Source organism: Centrocercus urophasianus, unplaced genomic scaffold (genome assembly GCF_019232065.1).
Source record: "Centrocercus urophasianus isolate 14NV4802_14NV808 unplaced genomic scaffold, USGS_Curo_1.0 seq_14, whole genome shotgun sequence".
Lineage (NCBI taxonomy): Eukaryota > Metazoa > Chordata > Aves > Galliformes > Phasianidae > Centrocercus > Centrocercus urophasianus.
In genome coordinates, this window is record NW_024884586.1 from 11,548,907 (window position 1) to 11,569,169 (window position 20,263).

At 39.6% G+C, this 20,263-nt stretch overlaps 1 protein-coding gene across 2 annotated transcripts; it reads right to left on the reverse strand.

The window, feature by feature from the left end:
* Nucleotides 1-2,163: 2,163 nt before the first annotated feature.
* Nucleotides 2,164-20,160, reverse strand: LOC122157600 (actin, alpha skeletal muscle B-like). Of its 2 annotated transcripts, XM_042813444.1 has the most exons (9): nt 18,518-20,160; nt 15,514-15,658; nt 13,895-14,023; nt 9,490-9,600; nt 7,503-7,587; nt 6,152-6,313; nt 5,447-5,638; nt 4,326-4,507; nt 2,164-3,504 (listed from the first exon to the last, which is right to left on the reverse strand). In XM_042813444.1, exons 2-9 carry the CDS (start codon nt 15,640-15,642, stop codon nt 3,361-3,363), a joined length of 1,134 nt encoding a protein of 377 aa, XP_042669378.1. In that variant the 5' UTR covers nt 15,643-15,658; nt 18,518-20,160; the 3' UTR covers nt 2,164-3,360. The 2 variants fall into 2 exon arrangements, with proteins under 2 accessions (XP_042669378.1, XP_042669377.1); XM_042813443.1 differs by having other exon boundaries at nt 15,514-20,160.
* Nucleotides 20,161-20,263: the final 103 nt, after the last annotated feature.

The following is a 20,263-nucleotide window of genomic DNA, read 5'->3' on the forward strand; positions in this document are numbered from 1 at the left end:
AATATGAGCCAGCAGTGTGCCAGGTGGCAAAGAAGGCCAATGGCATCCTGACTTGGATCAGGAATGGTGTGGTGAGCAGGGCTAAGGAAGTCATCGTGCCCCTGTTCTCAGCACTGATGAGGCCTCACCTCAAGTACTGTGTTCAGTTATTATACCTCAGTACAGAAAGGACATTGAGGTGCTGGAGAACGTCCAAAGAAGGGCAAGAATACTTGTGAAGGACTTGGAGAATATGCTTCATGAGGAGCAACTGAAGGAACTGGGGCTGTTTAGTTTGGGGAAAAGGAGGCTGAGGGGAGACCTTATTGCTCTTTTCCAGTACCTGAAAGGCGCTTACAGCAAGAGCGGGGTTGGTCTCTTCTCACTGGTAACAGGATAAGAGGAAATGGCCTCAAGTTGCACCAGGGTAAGTTTAGGCTGGATATCAGGAAAAACTACTTCACTGAAAGGGTTGTTAAGCACTGGAATAGAATCCCCAGGGATGTGGTTGAGTCGCCATCCCTGGATGTGCTTAAAAACCATTTGGATGTGATGCTCAGGGGCATGATTTAGCAGAGGATTATCAGAGTTAAGGTAGCTTGGTTAGGTTGCAGTTGGACTTGATCTTTAAGGTCTTTTCCAACCTGAGCAATTCTATAATTCTACGATTGCAAAGGTAAGTATGCAAATCTCTGGCATTCAGTTAAGTTCATGCTGTTGGACATCACACTACAAAAGGTCGAGATGAAAATGTAGGTTATATCAACTAAAAGGCAGTTAACAGTGCTAAGTCTAGATGCAGTTGATTTATTATTAATTTCAGCAGAAATCACATGAGCTTTTCACAATAAACCTGAAGTAGCATTCACTCAGAGGCTGAGACATTTGCTGTGACTTACAGTTGCTTGAGAACACATGAATAATGGCAACTTGAACTGCCTGCTATTTGAGTAGTGAAGGACCATCCCCTGCTTATGCTGCACTGTGCTAGAGAAAGCAGAGCTTTGGAGAATGCTGCCCTTATAGGTCTTGCAGCTTTTATCATGAAGAGCTCATTTGGATAAAGAAATAAGATTACCCAGCCCTGGAATTACCAGTAGTCAGAATGAGCGGGAGTCCATAAAACATCTCCAAGGTGGCATTTTTAAAAGGCAAAGGACATTTCAACCACAATACAAAGCTGACATACAACTATAACTACTTTTCAGTCATCTCTGAAGGAGAACCACACAAGCAAACCCTGAGTCAGCCAGTACCTTCACAGAGCAGCACTGGTGAACCTTGTACAGTTCAGGAAATGTGAACACATTTCAGTGCCACATTGGCAATGAGCAATTGAATTGAAGGCAAATGCTTGTTCGATGTTTTGGCTGAGAGAAGAGAATCACAACCTTGCAATGTAACTCTGGAAATGAAGGCAACCATCTTCCTGGAGTTTTGCATTCCTCCCCTTACTGCACAAGAATCAGTACAACAGAGACCCTTATTGCAGAACACAGCGCAAGAAGAATTTGTGCATCAGCCTAGTATTCTCTTGAGCTACCTGGTTACATCAGAGCACTCACCAGGGAGCAGATAGATGCTGCTCACCAGAAAAATCAGGATGAATCAATCATTCACTGCCCTTAGCCACAGCACTCAGGCATTGCCCACTGTGCTGTCTCCAAGGATAACAGAAACTATTTACAACAGCACTGGATTTCTCAATGCTTTTGAAATGCTGGGCATTTAAAAAAAAAAAAAAAAAGTGCTGCATCAAAATGAAAGCAAATTTATTTCTGTGAAAGTTGAACACTTACAGCAGAAATACAACTTTCCTTGTAGTTTAGCCCAAGCAAACAAGTTACAAGAAGAGGTCTGTAAGTAAAGCTCTTTGCTTTTCCCCTTCTTTGGAAAGGGGGGGAAATTGTCTTCACTGGTCATGTGTCACAGATTCAGGAGGCACCAATACAAAATGCACTGAAGTCAGAAGAAGACAAAGAGGGAAGGGAGGGAGGATATGCACACATTGTCTGGTTAGTGGAACAGTTGTCTGGGAGTCAGGAATTTAGGATTTGTTCCCCAATCCCATGCCCAGCACATTAGGGTGTTTTGGGCTAAGCTCCACATTCTGAAGCTTTGCTAGTGTTAATTTATTAAAACGACAATCAAACAAAACAAAATCCATTTACTACTACTTCTCAGTGCAGTAACTTAAAAAGTTTTATTTAAATCATGAACAATGTCAAAACCTATATCACCACCAATCCAAAATCATATAGAAGACATTTGTCTGGTATCTGAAACAGTAAAACGTGATCTCCATGTAACTTGCTTTAATCATCGTTTAAAAAAAAAACAAACATTATGAACATTCCTCATTCAGGAAGATGTAAATTGTTAATGGAAATTGTGAAACAATCTTGTTTTCATTTAAAAATTATTTGACTACCAAACTCGGAGGAAATGAAACCATTTTCAAAATAAAATTAAATTAGAACTCAGTAATTATTATTTTATGTATAACAGATAAAGTAAACTCCGTGAAATTAATCTATGCCACCATTACATGGATAATTACACTTTCATTGATCCATTAAACCCAGAATATTTTAATAACGTACTTAAAAGGTTATTATTTACTCAGTAACCATTAGCTTAGCATAGCACAGATACAGATGAAGTAAATGAAATGTCATCTGACTGCCCAGTAAAAGAGATGAATAAAACAATATTAGAATTAAGTTAGCCTGTTACGCCTATGTGCAAATGTCACTGCAGCTTGTTGAAACTCTCTGCTGTTGGTGAGTGGTGGTCATAGGGACAAAGGACTCCTGCCAAACAATTTCAGCAGACAAAGGAAAGACATCCATACGAGTACTACCAACTGAGCACTATGTGCTCAGTAGTTCCCACATAAATCCGCTGTATCCTCAGTAAAATAAATCCCCTTAGAAAAATCCTGTCTGCCACTGAACTGCACAAAATAAGCCACATATGGTACCCAAATCTTGCATCATGTGTAAGTTTGAAAGAATCCTATACTACTTATGTTCTTCAGACTTAACCCCAATTAGCAGAGACTAACTGAATAACTTACTAGCTGTAAGGTATGCCACCTCCTCCATGTACAGCAGTTGGATCCTTAAAAACTGGGGAGGTGACTACAAACTGTGTACTATAATTGCTGCAATTCCTCTTGAAAAATACCCATCACTGAAATGTTAGTCTTGTTTGAGCACTAAAAGCTTAGAAGTAATATACTAATTCATATGACATCCACACAGTGTGCTTTATTGCAAGTAGAGGAAAGCCAAACCAGGATTCACTCATAGCAAAGAAGAGCAGGTAAGGTGTAGAGAAACAGCACTACTTATCACAGACAGTAGCCAACGGAAGCATTCAAAAGCACTTGCGATGGACAATAGAGGGCCCAGCTTCCTCATATTCGTCCTTACTAATCCACATTTGCTGAAAAGTGGAGAGGGATGCCAATATTGAACCCCCAATCCAGACAGAGTATTTACGTTCTGGTGGTGCAATCATCTAGAAGAGAAGCGTGATCTGTCATAAATAAAGTGGCAAGCAGATAACGCAGTAACATCTCTTTGGATTAAATAACTAGGTGAAAGGCACTGTACCAATGCAACTCTAATGAAATAAGCCCTCTGAGAGGCAGAAAGCCTGTAAACTGCCTTCCAACTCTAGTCAATACAGATTATCATCAGCAGATGAATAAGTGGCAGCCCACAAAACATCTTACAAATGAGAAAGAATTTCAAATTTAAGAGATTAATATAATTTGATCATAAATAAACACTTCCGAGAGTGGTCCAAGGTTCATTTGTTTAAGGATAAAATAGCTCTGTAAATAAAGCAAAAAAACCCAAACACTTTGGACATACCAGCCTTGTATCCCAAGATAGATGTTAGATATTGGGCTGCCTCTTCCCCGTTTATCCAGTGCTAAAATGCATCAGCTGTTCTATGCTGTAAATACTTAACTAAATTTCAAATTCATTAGTGAATTGTTAGCCTATTACTGAAATTTCTTTCATCCTTCTCACTACTAATGGCTTTCACTGACAGCTAAACTTTGAAGTCTGTGATACTCCCAGTAACTTCTCAAATTGCCCATCTATCCATTGGCATTTTCAGCTCTTTCCTCTGTAGGTTCATCCCTGTCTCTCAAACTCCTCTTTCAATCCTGCTTTAGCTGGTTTAAGGAACAGAGGGATAAGGCTGCCTGTCCACACCCTCCTACCATCAGGACTCCTGATGCAAGACCTGAGCATTCGACTACAGACATTTTAGATTTGCTTATACGGCATAATTTTTCAACAAAAGAAGCAAGCATTAAAAATTACCTTAATCTTCATGGTACTTGGAGCCAAAGCTGTGATCTCTTTCTGCATACGGTCACCAATACCAGGATACATTGTGGTTCCTCCAGAGAGTACATTGTTGGCATATAGATCCTTGCGAATGTCAATATCACATTTCATAATGCTGTTGTATGTAGTTTCATGGATACCTGCAGACTCCATCCCTGTGTGGGAAAAAAGTTTTCATCATGTTATTTCTTTTTATTATTGTTAAAATGGAAAAGGAAAGCTCACTAGTCCAAGCTTATTTCCCTCACCTATCTCCCTTCACAAGACTCCAGAAGTTATGGAATGCCTAGGATAGGAAGGAGATTCAGGAATTCCTGAGTCCCATAGCCACATTTCTGACAATAACCATCCTTTAGCACCAACTGTAATCCTTACTACACTTCCAGTAAACAAATTCCTCTATCAAAGGGAATTTCTGTAAATCTCACTCCTGCTGCTGTTCAGATACAGAGCTTGGAGCTACATTAATGCTTGGATAGTTTGATTTTCACATAGAAGTGTGGCTAGCTTTGCTGTTCAGTACAATAGAAATAATGCCAAAGTGCCTACAGCCATTTTGCTGGGTCCTCATCAGCACAATCTGAGTGGGAAGTGGGAAATTTTTAAGAGCAGTATGATTTACCACATAAAGCGCCTACATCCACTGAGAGAATGGAAATTTTAACACTACAGCTAAAACTACTGGAAAATAAGGTTTGATTTTTATTTTTATTTTTTTTAAGATTAACTCAGATTAATATAAGAAAATGATAAACAGAAACAGCGTCTGGATCAAAAAAATCAGTGCTGCGTGGATCTAGATCAGTCAAGATAAAAAGCAGTGATCTTTCAACAGTTCTCCAAACATCAACTTAAAACTTCTACTGCGTTCATGAAAGTATGAAACAGCCTTAAAATTCTCATACTCTAAATGAACAGAGAGCTTTCTGCAGAAACTTCTAAAGAACAAAATAAACCAATAGAATCTGCACGTTTCTAAGGACAATTGAGGACAAACATTTAAGATCCTACAGCTGTGAAACCTTCCTATAGTTTCTAATAAAGCATGCTTTCTATATTGTGCTAAGGCCCTAAAAAGAGAAGTCGTGTCTCACCTATAAAGGATGGCTGGAAGAGAGTTTCTGGGCATCGGAATCTTTCATTTCCAATGGTGATGACTTGTCCATCAGGAAGTTCATAGCTCTTTTCAAGGGAGGAGGAGGAAGCAGCAGTTGCCATTTCATTTTCAAAATCTAAAGCCACATAACAAAGCTTCTCCTTTACATCCCTCACAATCTCCCGTTCCGCTGCAGAGAGTCAGTAAGTTTTTAATCAACATACAGTGCAACAGACTGAACACAGACATCCTCATGCGCAGCTCCTTAGGCCCAGGGTGGCCATACAGTCCATTGAATTCTGATCTCTCTGCCATCATAACTAAACTACTTCCCATTTGCATAACCAAATCTCTCTCATCTGCTGATGAAGATGTATTGTGTTACCAAACAATGTAAAGAAATTTTTACATTTTATGAGCCAAAACTTTGATCAAATTTCCAGAGGTTCATCTATTACCAGCTACTAACTTTGTTCCTTTGTCTGTGGAACAGATACGGTGAACTCCAACAAGCAGTTAAATTCCTCAACGACACAGGATTTCCTAACAAAGTGGTAACCATGTCCTTGAGCTCAACAGATATGCTGCAAGGCACAGCCAGAAGAATTCCATTAGCTAAGCTAGAGATATGGTTTTTGCCAGCATAATAAGACAAGTACCAGAACAAATATAAGCAAAGTGCATGCAAAATAAAGCTCATTACCAGTGGTGACAAAAGAATAGCCTCTCTCTGTAAGAATCTTCATGAGATAGTCAGTCAGATCTCTGCCTGCAAGGTCCAGCCTCATAATAGCATGAGGCAAGGCATAGCCCTCATAGATGGGTACATTGTGTGTGACACCATCCCCAGAATCCAAAACTATCCCTGAAAAGAGAAAGAAAAGGAGACGCTGGATATTTTCCACTATTATAGAGTCTCTACATTCCTCATATTCTAAAATGAATTGTGCAGCAACAAATAAAGATCCTCACCCAATTGCTTCTGTCATTTTTACATCTAAAGAGCTCACACGTGAGATGAAATTGTTAGCTCAAACTAAGCAACTGTGGCAGTGAAGAGACATGTAACATTCAGCAACTTGATTGTATTGTTCTTACTGAACAGATGCTAACAACAATAATCATATACGGAGTCTTTCATTTTAGAAGACTGCTAGCTCTTCACAGACATGAAACAGTATATAAACTGCACATAAAAATCTGTCTGCCATTAAAATAAATCATTCCACGAGGGAAAATGTAACCACGGTTTATCTGCCTGCAGATGAGTCAATTTCCTATTCAAGAATGGAAGTGAGTGTATGTTTTCCAACCAAAATGAATAAAGCATTTCTGATATATCAAAGATGTATATAAACAGTCAAATTTTGGACACGAAACAAGTATTTATAACAGGTTGTAATCCCTGCAGGCTGGTGATCTTTTCATATAGAATTATACCGTGACATCAGGCTACATAAACAGATGTCTTTTAATTTTTTTCAAAATATGTTAAGACTAAAAGACTACTAAAATGTAATTTATTGTCTTGATGTTTAATCAGATTCTAAATGGCAATAAGAACTACATGCTAATTCTAGAGCAGACTGCTAATTAACAGCAGACATCAGGTTTGGTGATAGATATTCAATACTTGCATGAAACATTTTCACTTAACCACTGGAAACTATTTATCTTGTATGGGGAATGGAGCTTCACAATAGAGACAGGTATGAAGTAAGAAGGAAAGAGCAGGCATGGAACAGCCCAGTTAAGATACAAACTGTTTCTCCATGCTGTGCAACTAAGGGCAGTATCAAGTTGTACCATCCACCTGTTCATGTTATTGAGAAGTAGCAACTTGATCATTTTAAGCAGAACAACATGAAGCCAATGCCCACACCTGCCACAAAGAGCAGAACAACCAAGAAGCATTTAAATGGCATAGTGGAAGGCATTTTGTTTCCATATAAGTATTGATTCTTCTTAATAAACAGCTGGCATGCCACAGCAAAGGAGTACGTACACGTGCAAACGAAGGACAGGCGGACAACACGGCACCCAGACAGACTCACCAGTGGTTCTTCCAGATGCATACAGAGACAGCACTGCCTGAATTGCTACATACATGGCTGGCACGTTGAATGTCTCAAACATAATCTGTAATTAAAAATTCACAAAACTTTCTCAGTTACACTTAAAAGTAACTGAAGAGACAGCAGAACTGAAGTCAGTGGATATCTTTTAATGAACCTCAGACTAGGTCAGGGTGCTACTGATAACATTCATTGAAGGCAATGACCCTGGATGACTTTCTCACCCCACTGCTGCAACAATACAGCAATCTAAAGTATTTAGATATATGTCATTAAAAAAATTAAGAAAACACAGCTGAAAACAAAGGAATATTCAACCTATTCATAGCTCAAGGAAGACCTGACCATTCCTGGCACAGCTTTTGTTCTGTCTCAGAAACTCCTCTGCTAGAGTGTTCAGATTCCTCTGGCAAACATATCTAGTGAAACACGAACTTCAGGATTCTCTTGGTGTAGCTAAAACCTCACCTGATCTGGCTTAAGCCTGTCATCTCTTTCTGTCTCCAGCAAACACTTTTTTCTCTTTATGGTAACCTTGGATATCAGAAGGTTCTTCACCAGAAGGTAGCAGGCACGGAAAAGTCTCCCCAGGGCCCCAAGTTGTTGGAGTTCAAGGAGCATCTGGACAATGTTCTCATAGAGTCTGATTTTTGGGTGGTCCATTTGGAGCCCAGAGTTGGACTCAATGAAACTTATGGGTCCTTTCCAACTTACGACATTCAACATTCTCTCATCTTGTCCCTCACATATTCTCTACCCTAAAAAGCTCCAACTCTTTTCACTTTCTATATCAGGTACTCTGCATTTTCATCAGAGCAGATGGAATATCTTTTGTTTCCGGCTAGAGCTCTGCTGAGTAAAAACATTAAAGGCTCACAGGGAAGTAGTGAAATATGGACAGCCATATGGGATTTATTCTTTCCTAAACTAATGTTACCTACCCCACACAATGCTAATCCATCATCAGTGCAGAGCCACTGGAATCAGGGAGTTACATTTAAACTTTGGATTTCATAAGCTAATGCCTTTGCCAATGAAGTCTATTTTAATGAAAAGCACACCAACAATTAAAGAATATATTAATTAGATATTTCATAGTTAATTGATGCAATGAATTTAATGCAATAAGCCTCTAAACAGGATTTATCATTACAGTGTAATGACAAAGAAACAGTCCCAGACATGTCTGCTGTATAAACTACACTTTCTGGTTGCCATAAACTAGGTCTTTCTTATGTTTTGTTGTTGTGTATTACCTCCCAGTAACGTGTGCTGCCAACTTCATTACTTAATTAGTATATTTACACTGTTGCTGAATGGATGCATAATCTTTTTATTAAATATATGCCAAATGAGTGCACAAAGGGAAGCTCAGAGCTACATTTGATTTTCCCATGTGATTTTACTTCCATACCTGTATTTAAGTCATGCTTCTATTTACATCACTAGTCAAATCTGCAATATGGACTTCTGGCCAGAAGGCTGTTCTAAAATGTACAAACTGTGGAGGTCTACTTTTGGTTCTGAGATATGCTTATTAAGTCAATTCGGGCACATCTATCTGAAAAAATATTCAGCAGAGCATTATTTCAATTTGAATACTCCTGGGCAATCCATTTTCCCAAGACAGAAGAGATCCAATTTTTAGAACAATTTTCTCCAATCCTTTGCGCTCAGAGATGCCAACCCTAAGTGATTATCTTCCATATTAAGAAAGCTGAATATCAAGGACTTTTATACCATGGCTTCCTGTATGATTCCCATGCAGAAGTGGTCTGCAGTGCAGCATTTCCCAGGGGAGAGGTGGAGTCACCATCCTTGGAGATGCTCAAGAAAAGACTAGATGTCACACTGAGTGATGTGGTGTAGAGAGGTGGCAGGCATGGTTGGACAGCCAGACTGGGTGGTCGTAGTAGTCTTTCCAGCCTTAACAATTTCATGATTCCTATCTGGTGGCCCACCATACCTGAGTCATTTTTTCACGGTTGGCCTTGGGGTTCAACGGGGCCTCGGTCAGCAGCACAGGGTGCTCCTCTGGTGCAATGCGGAGCTCATTGTAGAAAGAATGATGCCAAATCTAAAATGAAAATCACTTCAGAAAAGTGGTCAGGAAATTATTCCATTTGTCCACATAACACTACACAGGAAGCTTTTCAGATACAGTTCTAATAAATTTTCTATAGACACGTTAAAATAGAGAAAAAGCTTGCAAGAGTGAAGCTGCCAAATGCTGCTCTGTTTTTATTAACCAAAACCACTGGGTTTTTACCATATTGAACAACAGAATATGACCTACACAAGGGAGCCCCTCCTGACAGGATTCCCTGCACATATGATGGATCATCCTCTCTAAATGGAAGCACTGCTGCATTTCCAGCCCCAGCGCTCTGGTGCTGGAGCTGAGCCGAGCATTGAACTGCCAGTTCTGGAGAGATTTCTCCACTTCAAGCTGTGTGAAGGCTAAGATCCAGTTGTAAGCCATTGCCAAGGCAGTCTGTATAAATCTAATTATTTCCGCAGAAATGAAAAGTTGTTTTTGCCACAGCTATTTCATCCTGTAAGCCCTGAATCAAACTCATTCCAAGTAACTGCGTTTCTCAGTTTCTGTGAATCACTGTTGTTCAAGCTGGGAGGTGTTACCTGTACCAATAGTGCTGGCTTTGATTGTTCTCCTGACCCATCAAGACCCTTTTTGTCTGAGGACTGACTACGAGGAACTCAAGGGATTATTTTCTTGATGTCAGCTCAAAGACAGATTGTTTTGTATCATGATGAAATATTTTCTCATCTTCTCATGTAATTCTTTCCTCCATTTTTTTTTCTTGTCTCTTTAATCATATTCCAGCTTTGTCCAACCTAATGAACTTATTTCTGAGCATAAAGCATCAGCTTTGTGCTCAAGTTTACTTGATGATCTTGACTTCGTAGGTGCTTCAGATTCAGACATCAGCTGCCAAGCACTGGAATTATTTATTATGAAAGTTATCTGCCCTCAGAAAAAAAACCTCATTTCCTCTCAGTCACTTAAGTATAAATCCAGATATTTCCAGAACTGGGACTTGGGGTGCAGGCCATTTCCACTTGAAGGTTGTAGCAATTGGACAGATCAACACAATAGGGAAGGTGCTACAACAGAGGTGTGATGACAGAAAGATGGCACAATAGAAAGGTGCTATAAAGGAAGGGAAGAAGATTGCTCACCTGTATCAGAAGGTGCCAGGTTCACAGGGGAAATCTTCTCCAAGGAAGGATCTCCAAGCAGAGATCCTTCCCCGATGGCAGTCAGCCCCTTAAATGAGGTCTAAGAGAAGTGCAGCCAGGCTCTACCCCTTTCTATCACACAGCTGAACTGCCTTCACCTGTGCTCCAAGGGCTGACCAGGTCCTTACCCCAGGTGCTCAATCAACCAGGTCCTTACCCCAGGTGCTCAATCAGTGGTTCAGACCGTGACTCAACAGTTACCATACAAAGGTTTAGAAAATGAAGGCAGGAAAATGTTGAAGAAAATGAAATAATCAGTAAAAATAAAATAAAGGACAACATATGTCATATATAAGGAGAAGGAAAAAAACCACAACTTCAAATAGGAAAGAAGAAGGAGAGGAGTTGTACATCATTAACAATGCACCGAAGATTTCAACAGTACTAGCAAGGATAGACCCTGATGAAACCTCTGGCATTTTGCAGGTTTTTACTCCAAACCAGGCAGGATTAGGTGCTGCACAGACCATTAGACTTGATCTAATGATAATAATGGATAATGGTATTCCACAAGAAATGAGAATAGCCCTGTGTTAATTTCAACAGGTGACAGGAATTAAATTTAAACAGCATGCAAAACAGCTAAGAGAAATTACCGAGGAGGGATTATTCCAACACTTAAACATCTACATAGCCATCAGGGTCAGAAATCTCCCCATTCTAACGCTTCCCCTCCCATACACTCAGCATACACTCAGCATACAGCAGCTCCGTTGCTGCGTACAAATTAACGGTGATGTACAAAGCCCCGTGTTATTATCCACTAGAAAACAGAGCAGTCCCAATTTGAATATTGTGAACTGAAGCACACCAGAGGAAGAATGCTTCACTTCATTGCCCACATGTTCTGTTCCTGATTCACACAGATGCCTGGGCGCCCAGCAGCATCCCCATCCGCACTCCCCCTCACACACAAACTCATCCTTACTCATTTTCCCAGCCCAGTCTTTAGGTGACCTCCTCTTATTGTCATGCGTGCATGGCTGAGCACTACACTGTTATGCCTTTGTTCCATTTTTTTGGCACAGTCCCCAGCAATTTCCTCATTTCTTCTATAGTGTGGCATTTTTCAGTACTGTTATTTCCAAGCATGCCAAAGAAATTTGTGGTTTGGATCAGAACTGTGCAACTTGTTTTGGGAAATCCCAGGGAAAATACATAACGCTTATTTCTTTAACGTTCAAACTTTAGGAACAATGCACTTCTGAGTGCCCTTCAGCCAGAAGAGCATGTATGTGTCTGTGTATGTGCACACATACACAGAACTGTTATACAGTTTCTGTTGTACAGAAATTAGGTGGAAGATTCCCATGTGATCATATGTCTAACTGAGTTGGGGAGAATCATAATAATAATTACTTTTTTTTTTCTTTTTAATTTATTTGCAACAATCATGAAAGTTAGCAATGTGATTCTCATCTCTCCCTTCCCTCTGTCTTTCTCTCATGGTTCTTTTCTGCTATTTGTTGCTCATTTATTTGAAAACCTTTTCCACTTTCTGTCCCACTCCTTAGACTGAGCGCAACTCTGTCTGGGGGCATCTCTTCCAGCTAGGACATCTTGGGTGTTGTATGACATAAGAAAGTGATTTTGAGCTAAGAACCCACTCTCACTCATTTGGTTGATAAAGTGGAGAAAAAAAAAAAAAAAGTCGGACTACAAGAACCCATGCCTTGTCCTACCATTATATGAATTACAGCACTGCCCGAATCTCCACCAAAGAACATCCTTGGAAAACCCCTCCCCTAGCAGAGGTCATTCTAGCCATTATGCTACCCTGCAGCACTACACCATGAGACAGTAAAGCACATGCCAGTTTTTGTTTCTGTTTTTGTTTTTTTTTTTTACCATCCCCAATTTCTGTTCTTGACTGCATTTTAGATAGCCTGCTCCAGCATCAAGCATTACCCAGAAAGCAAACACCACTATGTGCTCTACACAGAACAGTTCTGGTTGCAGAGACAAACCTAGTAAACTTTTTCACCCAATGCAGAGCAGGAAAATTATCATGAAGAACAATATAATGGTGGGAATTATATTCCCACCTATTCTACACTACAGAAATGAGCAAGGTATCTTCCCAGGAAGCAGTGAAATAATGAAATGCAAATACTATGCTTCCATCTAGAGGAGTAGGTGGGCAACTCTCATCCAGACAAGAAGTTGGGACTCCCATTACTTCTGTGTTAACTTTGGTCTGTTCACCTGGTACACCCTGCACTACCAGTGTGAATTTGTGGCTGTGAGATTATATAAGAGAACACACAGCTGAGTTGTTGCTTTGCCCCTAAGCAGACACAGCACTCTCACAGATTCAGGTGCTCCCTGCAAAGACCGGGATGCATGCAATATGAGAAGGACTTCGCACAGTAAGATAGCCCTCTCCAGAACCCATCAGCAGCACTCTGCACTGCCAAGCCTGCTCTTGGCACCCTCAGCAAGGCACTGCTCAGTGCCATTCTGCTGTCCAAATGCCAGGAATGCAGTACCTGGCAGGGAATACAGCAGCTTCATCACCACACAGGCATTAAAGCTCACTGGAATCAGCAATGGGAAAACATGCTCTGCGGAAAAAGTCCCCTGCTTAGAGAGTTGGTACAGGGATGAGAAGCACAAATCTGGTCTTCAATTGGCAGCAAGTGCATTCTATGCAATACAAAACACGTGCATCATCCGTGCTCACATAGGCAAGAATTGAGGAGGGAAAATCATCCACTACCTCACAGGTTTCAATCCCAACTGAAATAACCTTCCTTCGTGTTTCTGTTACACCTCTGATGAACTGCAACTCCAACTTTAGCCAATTCCGATCACATCATACCAAGTTCTGTCTCAGTTCGAACTTCAAGACTAAATATATGTATAAAATATTTGTCTAACATGCCACAAATACCTGAAGAAAAACATTTACTTTTTAAAACGTCTCCAGCAGTGCTAAGGCCTGATCAGCACTGGACTCCTGTACAGGCACACAGCACCATCCTTTCAGCTATACTGAGATTTCCTCAAGGATTCTTTCAAGAACTTCCTTTGATTTGCAAGGAAGATAACGTCAAACTCTGTGTTTTTGATGACGCTTTAAGAAAATTATATTAAAAGTAAACACCCACCTTTTCCATGTCATCCCAATTGGTGATGATTCCATGCTCAATGGGATACTTCAGCGTCAGGATCCCTCTTTTGCTTTGAGCTTCATCCCCTACATAGCTGTCTTTTTGACCCATTCCAACCATAACACCCTGCAAAGTATATTGTTCCTCTATTAGTGTGGCGTACCTTGCACAGTAAAAAGAATATGGCCTAAATCTCATGTGAAACAATGTACTCCACAAAGCCAAACTAAAATGCAAATTTATTGCTAACCACTGACCGTACCAACTAGCTCAATAAACTCTCCAGAAAGCCTAACACAGCTTCAGAAATGAAGCTGGGGATCTTGCACCGCACACAGAGAATGCCTGCATAGAAGCAATGTCTAGGAAGGCATCAGTAAACCCATGGTATCTCCAGGAGAGATGGGTCCTTCAACATTGCAAAGAAACACTTGAAATGAATTGCAGATGAAAGAGAACCTGGTTTTGACTCCAAAGATCTGCTTCTTATATTTGCTTGCACCTTGGGTCTAAGCAGTTCCACTACTGCCTTTAAATGGTGAGATCGCTCCTTTTCAGAAGACCAGTTTACAACACAGGTAAAGGATAAACATTCAACTTTGAAATTTACATTAATTAATGCTCTTTTGTGAAACATAAAAGAGATTTTGCAAAAGAAAATGAACACGTTGAATAATAGTTTTATTAATTTCATCATGTTTGCATTAGGAAGTCTATCATTCTTTCTCTAAATATAACAAGACATTCGGTACAATATTATTCAGCAAATAGTAAAAAATATATTGAATTTTGTCATGGATTGTAACGCAGCCACTGAGATGTTTCACTGTGCAAAATGACATGCCAGCTCCAATCATGATTAAAAGCCAGTGAACAATTCCAGAGGTTAAAGAATGGACATGCTTTCAACAACTGACATTTAAACTTCAATAACTCATAGAGGTGTTCAAAACACATTCATTAAAAAGCTTAATATTTTATGCCTGTCTAAACAGGCTTATTCAACTTGGCAAAAGAACACAGAGAACTTCAGGGAAGGGGTTAGACACCTCAGAAAATTAAAATCTAACTCGGATAAGAACAAAATCAGTGAAAACTGGCAACTTCTAATTCTAAAGGAACTGTTAGAAAAGTAATTAAGCAAGCAAGACCTTTTTCAAGTTCAAGAAAAATCACATTTATCCTTTCTAGTCCTGCTGGAGTTGATTAAGTGATGCACCGGAGATATTTTTCAGACATTTAATGGGCCCTGCTTTTGTTTAATGGAACAATAAAAGGACTTTACCACTGCCATTCATATGGTTTCTTGTGTTAGCAGCGTTCTTCCTTTTTTGTTTGTGTTGATACAGCAACTTTTGTGGTTTTTTTCCCATAAGACACCTCCACATCATTAAAACATTCATGTTCTTCTACAGTCAACATTTTATAGTTGAAGAATACCTTTTCCAAAGGACTCGGAAGCTCACTGCATAAAAGATATGCAGCTCAACTACCTGGTTCTTAACAAGCTCAATTCCCACAAACACGAATGGGAGATTTGCCTGAATAATCCTTTATCACTTCCACAAGTCTCACAAATACGAGCAGGCAGCACTTCCATTCTGGTACCAACAGACCTGATGTCGAGGGCGTCCAACAATGGATGGAAACACGGCTCTTGGAGCATCATCTCCTGCAAATCCAGCTTTGCAAAGACCAGACCCATTGTCACAAACAAGGGCAGTGGTTTCATCATCATCACACATAGTGCCTCAGTTTGGGCTGTAAAACAGTAATTTGAAAGAGCTTGGAGGAGTAGATGGAAGGGAATGAGACAGAAACAATTCTTCATCTTTTAGATAGCCTACTGCTGTAAAGAAAAATTATTTTAGAAAACAGCAAAACTAAATACCAAAGTCCATGCTAAAGCCTCAGTTCTGGAAAACACACTAAGTATCCATATAAATTTTGGCTGAATGAATTTTAGTGAGCCAAGTTCGCAAGGATATTCAGCCTCCATTTCCAAAAGGGAAATCTCCGATATCCCTGTCATTCTCTATTAACTGACTTGGTGATCACAGGAGGGGCTCAGCTAATGGATACACACTCAGCTCTACGTGGACTTCTGCAAGCGTAACTCCATCTCTTCCAATGCTAAATTACCTTCTAGAAATTACATTTATTAAAAATGAATCAATCATATGCACCCACCAGTTATAACATAAGTGCTTTAAGATCTCCTGAACATTAACTCTTTCAAATGCTGCCTTTGTTCCCTAAAGGTATTTTTGCCTTTTTCTCAGAGGGCCATGATCAATTTGAAGAAACAACTAAAAATAACCCCCACAAACACTTTCAGGAAAGTATTGGCTGTGTTTTTAAATGACAGCTACTCTGTAACATTAAGTGCTGGCTAGAGGACCTGTTCCATACTTGTAATGGTAAATATCTTATCAAGGAAGCTATTCTGGGACATAGAACAAGCTGTGGCTGGCACAGCTGGCCAAAATCAACAAAACTGCAGCAGTTGGCCAACACATCAAAGTCCTGAATTCACTGAAATCCATGGCAGAACTCCCACCGAGGGAGGGCCCAAATTTCACCAAGACTTCTCTTTTGGACTCCTTGTTTATTTTTAGGGCTGTAAGACTGCCTGTTTAGGCAGTCAAGAGAGAAGTATTGCACTTTTCCTTTTCTGGCAACTTCATTCGGTGAGGAAGAGGACTTTAAGAACAAAAAAGGAACGAACAAGAAAACAGAACTTCTCCCACTAAGTTTCCATCTGTCTGATCTGTGGAGCTTAAAACAGCCTCATGCTCTTCAGACGGCCACTGCAACAATACTGAAGTCCTCGGATATTTAAAACCAAGGTTTTCTCACAACAGACAATGACTGTGCAGAGATAGGATACTCTGCCCCTTCTGCATCAAAAAAATAATGAAGTCCCTGGTGTTCACTCCTTCACCATGGGCTTTATGGAGTAAGACCACAACACGATTGATCAGAACACTGCCAGATGAAATGGATGTATAATTTAATACATGATAATGCAGTATTATAAAATAACAATAATCTCTTTGATTGACGTTGATATGCATGTGACTGGAAGATTCCTTTGCTCATAAAGAAGCTGAATATTTCTAGCACGTATGTTTGCCAATAGTTTTAATTTAGGAATGTTTAAACATTAGTTCCAGCAGGTGTATTTGTGAATCTTCATTCACACTGCCACAAGCCATTACTTACTTCCGAAATCCTAACGAAAAGCCTTTGAGAATGCAATAAACTAACCATCTTCCAGCATTATCCAGCTTTACAGAACTGTACCCAGACTTCGATTCCAATGTGAATCTGAATCAAAGGAACTTCAGTTCCTAAATACAAGAACTACATCAGGTGAAACGCTACAATTTCAAAACAGAGAAATTATAAGTATAGAGATTCTTCGCAGCTCTGACAGTACAGCACTGATCATTGGTTCCAAAGGCTGGATACAGCAAAGATGCTTAATCCCCAAGGAGAAAAAATAATATTCCCATTCACTCTCATGCACAGCATTTTATGTGCAACTGTGAATGGAAAAATGTCAGTTACAACCATCCTCAGAGAAAAAAAAATCACAGTGAAACCTTAGATCATCTTTACAAGCTAGGCTTCAGAGTGCCAGCAGTTATTCAGTTGGTACTTTTACTCAATATTAGTTAGACAACTCATTGAAACTTATTAATAAAATCAATGGCTGAATTTGTTCATTTCATGCTTAAAAACAATAGCAATGACCTTGCTATGCTTATCATTACTTAGTCATAAGGTAAATGTTAAAAGAGTACTACTTAAATACACAAATACCTTCAGTGACAGTCATGTTATTGCTTTGAAGCTGCTGGTTTTATGTTTAATAAACAGATAACTTCCTATTTGTTTCTACTGGTTTCTGCATAATGCCTGATGTTCAGAGAACACTATTAAAGTTCTAAATTGTATAGCATGTTCTGCATTTTGTATGCATATTTAGCACGGGCCAAATAAAAGTCCTTATTGTCCGTGCTGTTCTAGGATTGACAAAGAACAGATGCCTGAACCATCTAATTCCCTCAAACTGTTGAGCCTCCATGTCTTTTGAATGCCTTCCCCACATCCATCCTACCCTGCCCCTCAGTCAGTTGACCAAATGTAGGTAACACTGAAATTAATACAGCCATCCACTCTTAAGACAGCACTCCTTCTGTAAAATACGAAGCGTTTAGTTCTTTAGTACAAAATGCTGTGAGAGAACTAAATGTGATGGAATACATTCACCTTGTGCTTCATCCTGGTTTGTGTCATAGCTACTCATAACTATCTGTTCAGCTTGTATACAGATCCCTCTAGTCTTCAGACAAAGAAAGTTCCACTGTACACCACTGATCTTTCCAGTGATGAGGGATATCTACATCTCCTTACAATCATGCAGTCAAACCTGAACTGCCTTACATTAGGAGTCCTTCTGGAATTCCTTCAATGGCTAAGGCAAAGCAGTATCCAGGACCACATTTTGGAAATAAGTAAGTGTACACATACCTCCAGAAGATCTCGAACCAAGTGAAAACAAGCGTTAAAATCATCAGCTGCTAACAGGTGAAACTCTCAGGGTGTGCTTACCTGGGAAATGGTGACGATCTGTAAAAGCACCTTCGTAAATGAAGTGATCTCATCTTCCATTACATTTATAACAGCTTCAGGAAAGGAGTTCACAGAACATCTACGTGAGTCAAGCCATTTTTGGAAACCTTTTTTTCAGTTTGTGCTTATCGCTGTGACAGCATAAAGGCCTAGATAAATTAGGGCAGGACTTCCATTCCCTCTGTATCCCCTCCCCCTTGCTAACTTGCTATGCCTCGTGAGAAAGGATTTTTATTTTCATTAATAACCCCCCTTTTTGAGACAAAAGCCCTCACACCAGATGTGCAAGACAGGAAGGTTTTGTGGTCCACTGTTGTCACTAGAAACCATTCTACTTCTTTTAACACAAATACCTAAGAATAGCTCATTATCATCCTTGTTAGCAGCCATCCTGAAGCAGGAGAAGTCTTACCACAAACAGTTCTCACGTTTCAACTGTACTTGATGTTTGTTTGTATGGTGCAAAGACTGAAAATAGCTGACTTATCTCAGAATTTCAGTGACACTGTGGCTTAAAACAGGGACTGAATCAGCAATAAGCCATTCAAAAGAGGTGAGTGGTAACTATTTCACACACACACACACAAAAAGACATCAACTACACCGGAATACATTGGATTAATATAGGAATCTAGACCATTAGTAGACTAGAAATATTACAGAATCCTCATAAGAAGAAAGTTCCCAAGCTTTACCTTAGTTCCTAGATAATTAAGGCCAGTGATAATTCCCATTCCACATCACAAAAGCAAACAATGCAGAACTTTAGATAAAATTTAGTAAATGTTAACCCTGCCAACATCAACTCTCAACCAATGGCTCTCTCTCTCACCATGTGACCATGCACAGCAGAAGACAGCATGTACAAAAATCCTTGTAATACAGGCAGATAATTCACTTCATGAACACCCAAGTCAATTTTGTAAAACTGATGGAAGCCTTCAATTTTCATATGCATTATCTTTTCCCACAATATTTTAGTCTGATTAATAGGAAAACAAATGGCCATTTCTTTTTGTGACTTTATGTCTACTCTCTTAGACTTGGCTCGTTTTGAATGCATCTCCATTTTATACAGGCACGAACGGAAACACAGAACAAACAATAAACAGTACCAGTAGTAAAAACAACATTCTAGCTTCTACTGGCCATAGCCTTCACAAATAAGCTGGTTTTGGAATCAGAGAAATAGCTGTGAAGTTTCAGAGATCGTTATAACAAAATACAGGAGTATCAATATAAAAGGCACAATGCTCCACTACATACCTACAGAAACTGAGTGCAAATCACCTGCTTTTTATAGCCTCCCAGTTAAAAATGCAAACTCTCCTCGTTCGTAATTCAAAGTATGTAAAATATGTAAGACTGTAGGTTTATAAGCCTGAAGTTCATCTGCTGAGCAGCTAAGTAACATTTGGCCCCAAGACATACATAAACCCATCAAGACTACGAGGAGTGGAAGTAAATTTAAACACGTGAAAAGTTACAGAAATTGCACCTCTGAAACAACAATAAAGGAACATAGGATGCTTAAGACATTTCTTCACGCCAATTCCCCAGTCTTGACTGAAGCTTATACTTCACCTTACCACATTACCACATACAGACCTGTGTACCCTGAAACAGCCAACGCAAACTATAAAGGCTTAATATGGCCAAAGAACATTGACTTAAGCTTATTTTTTGAATGAAAATAAGAGGAAATTAAAATCCAGTTCTTCTTTC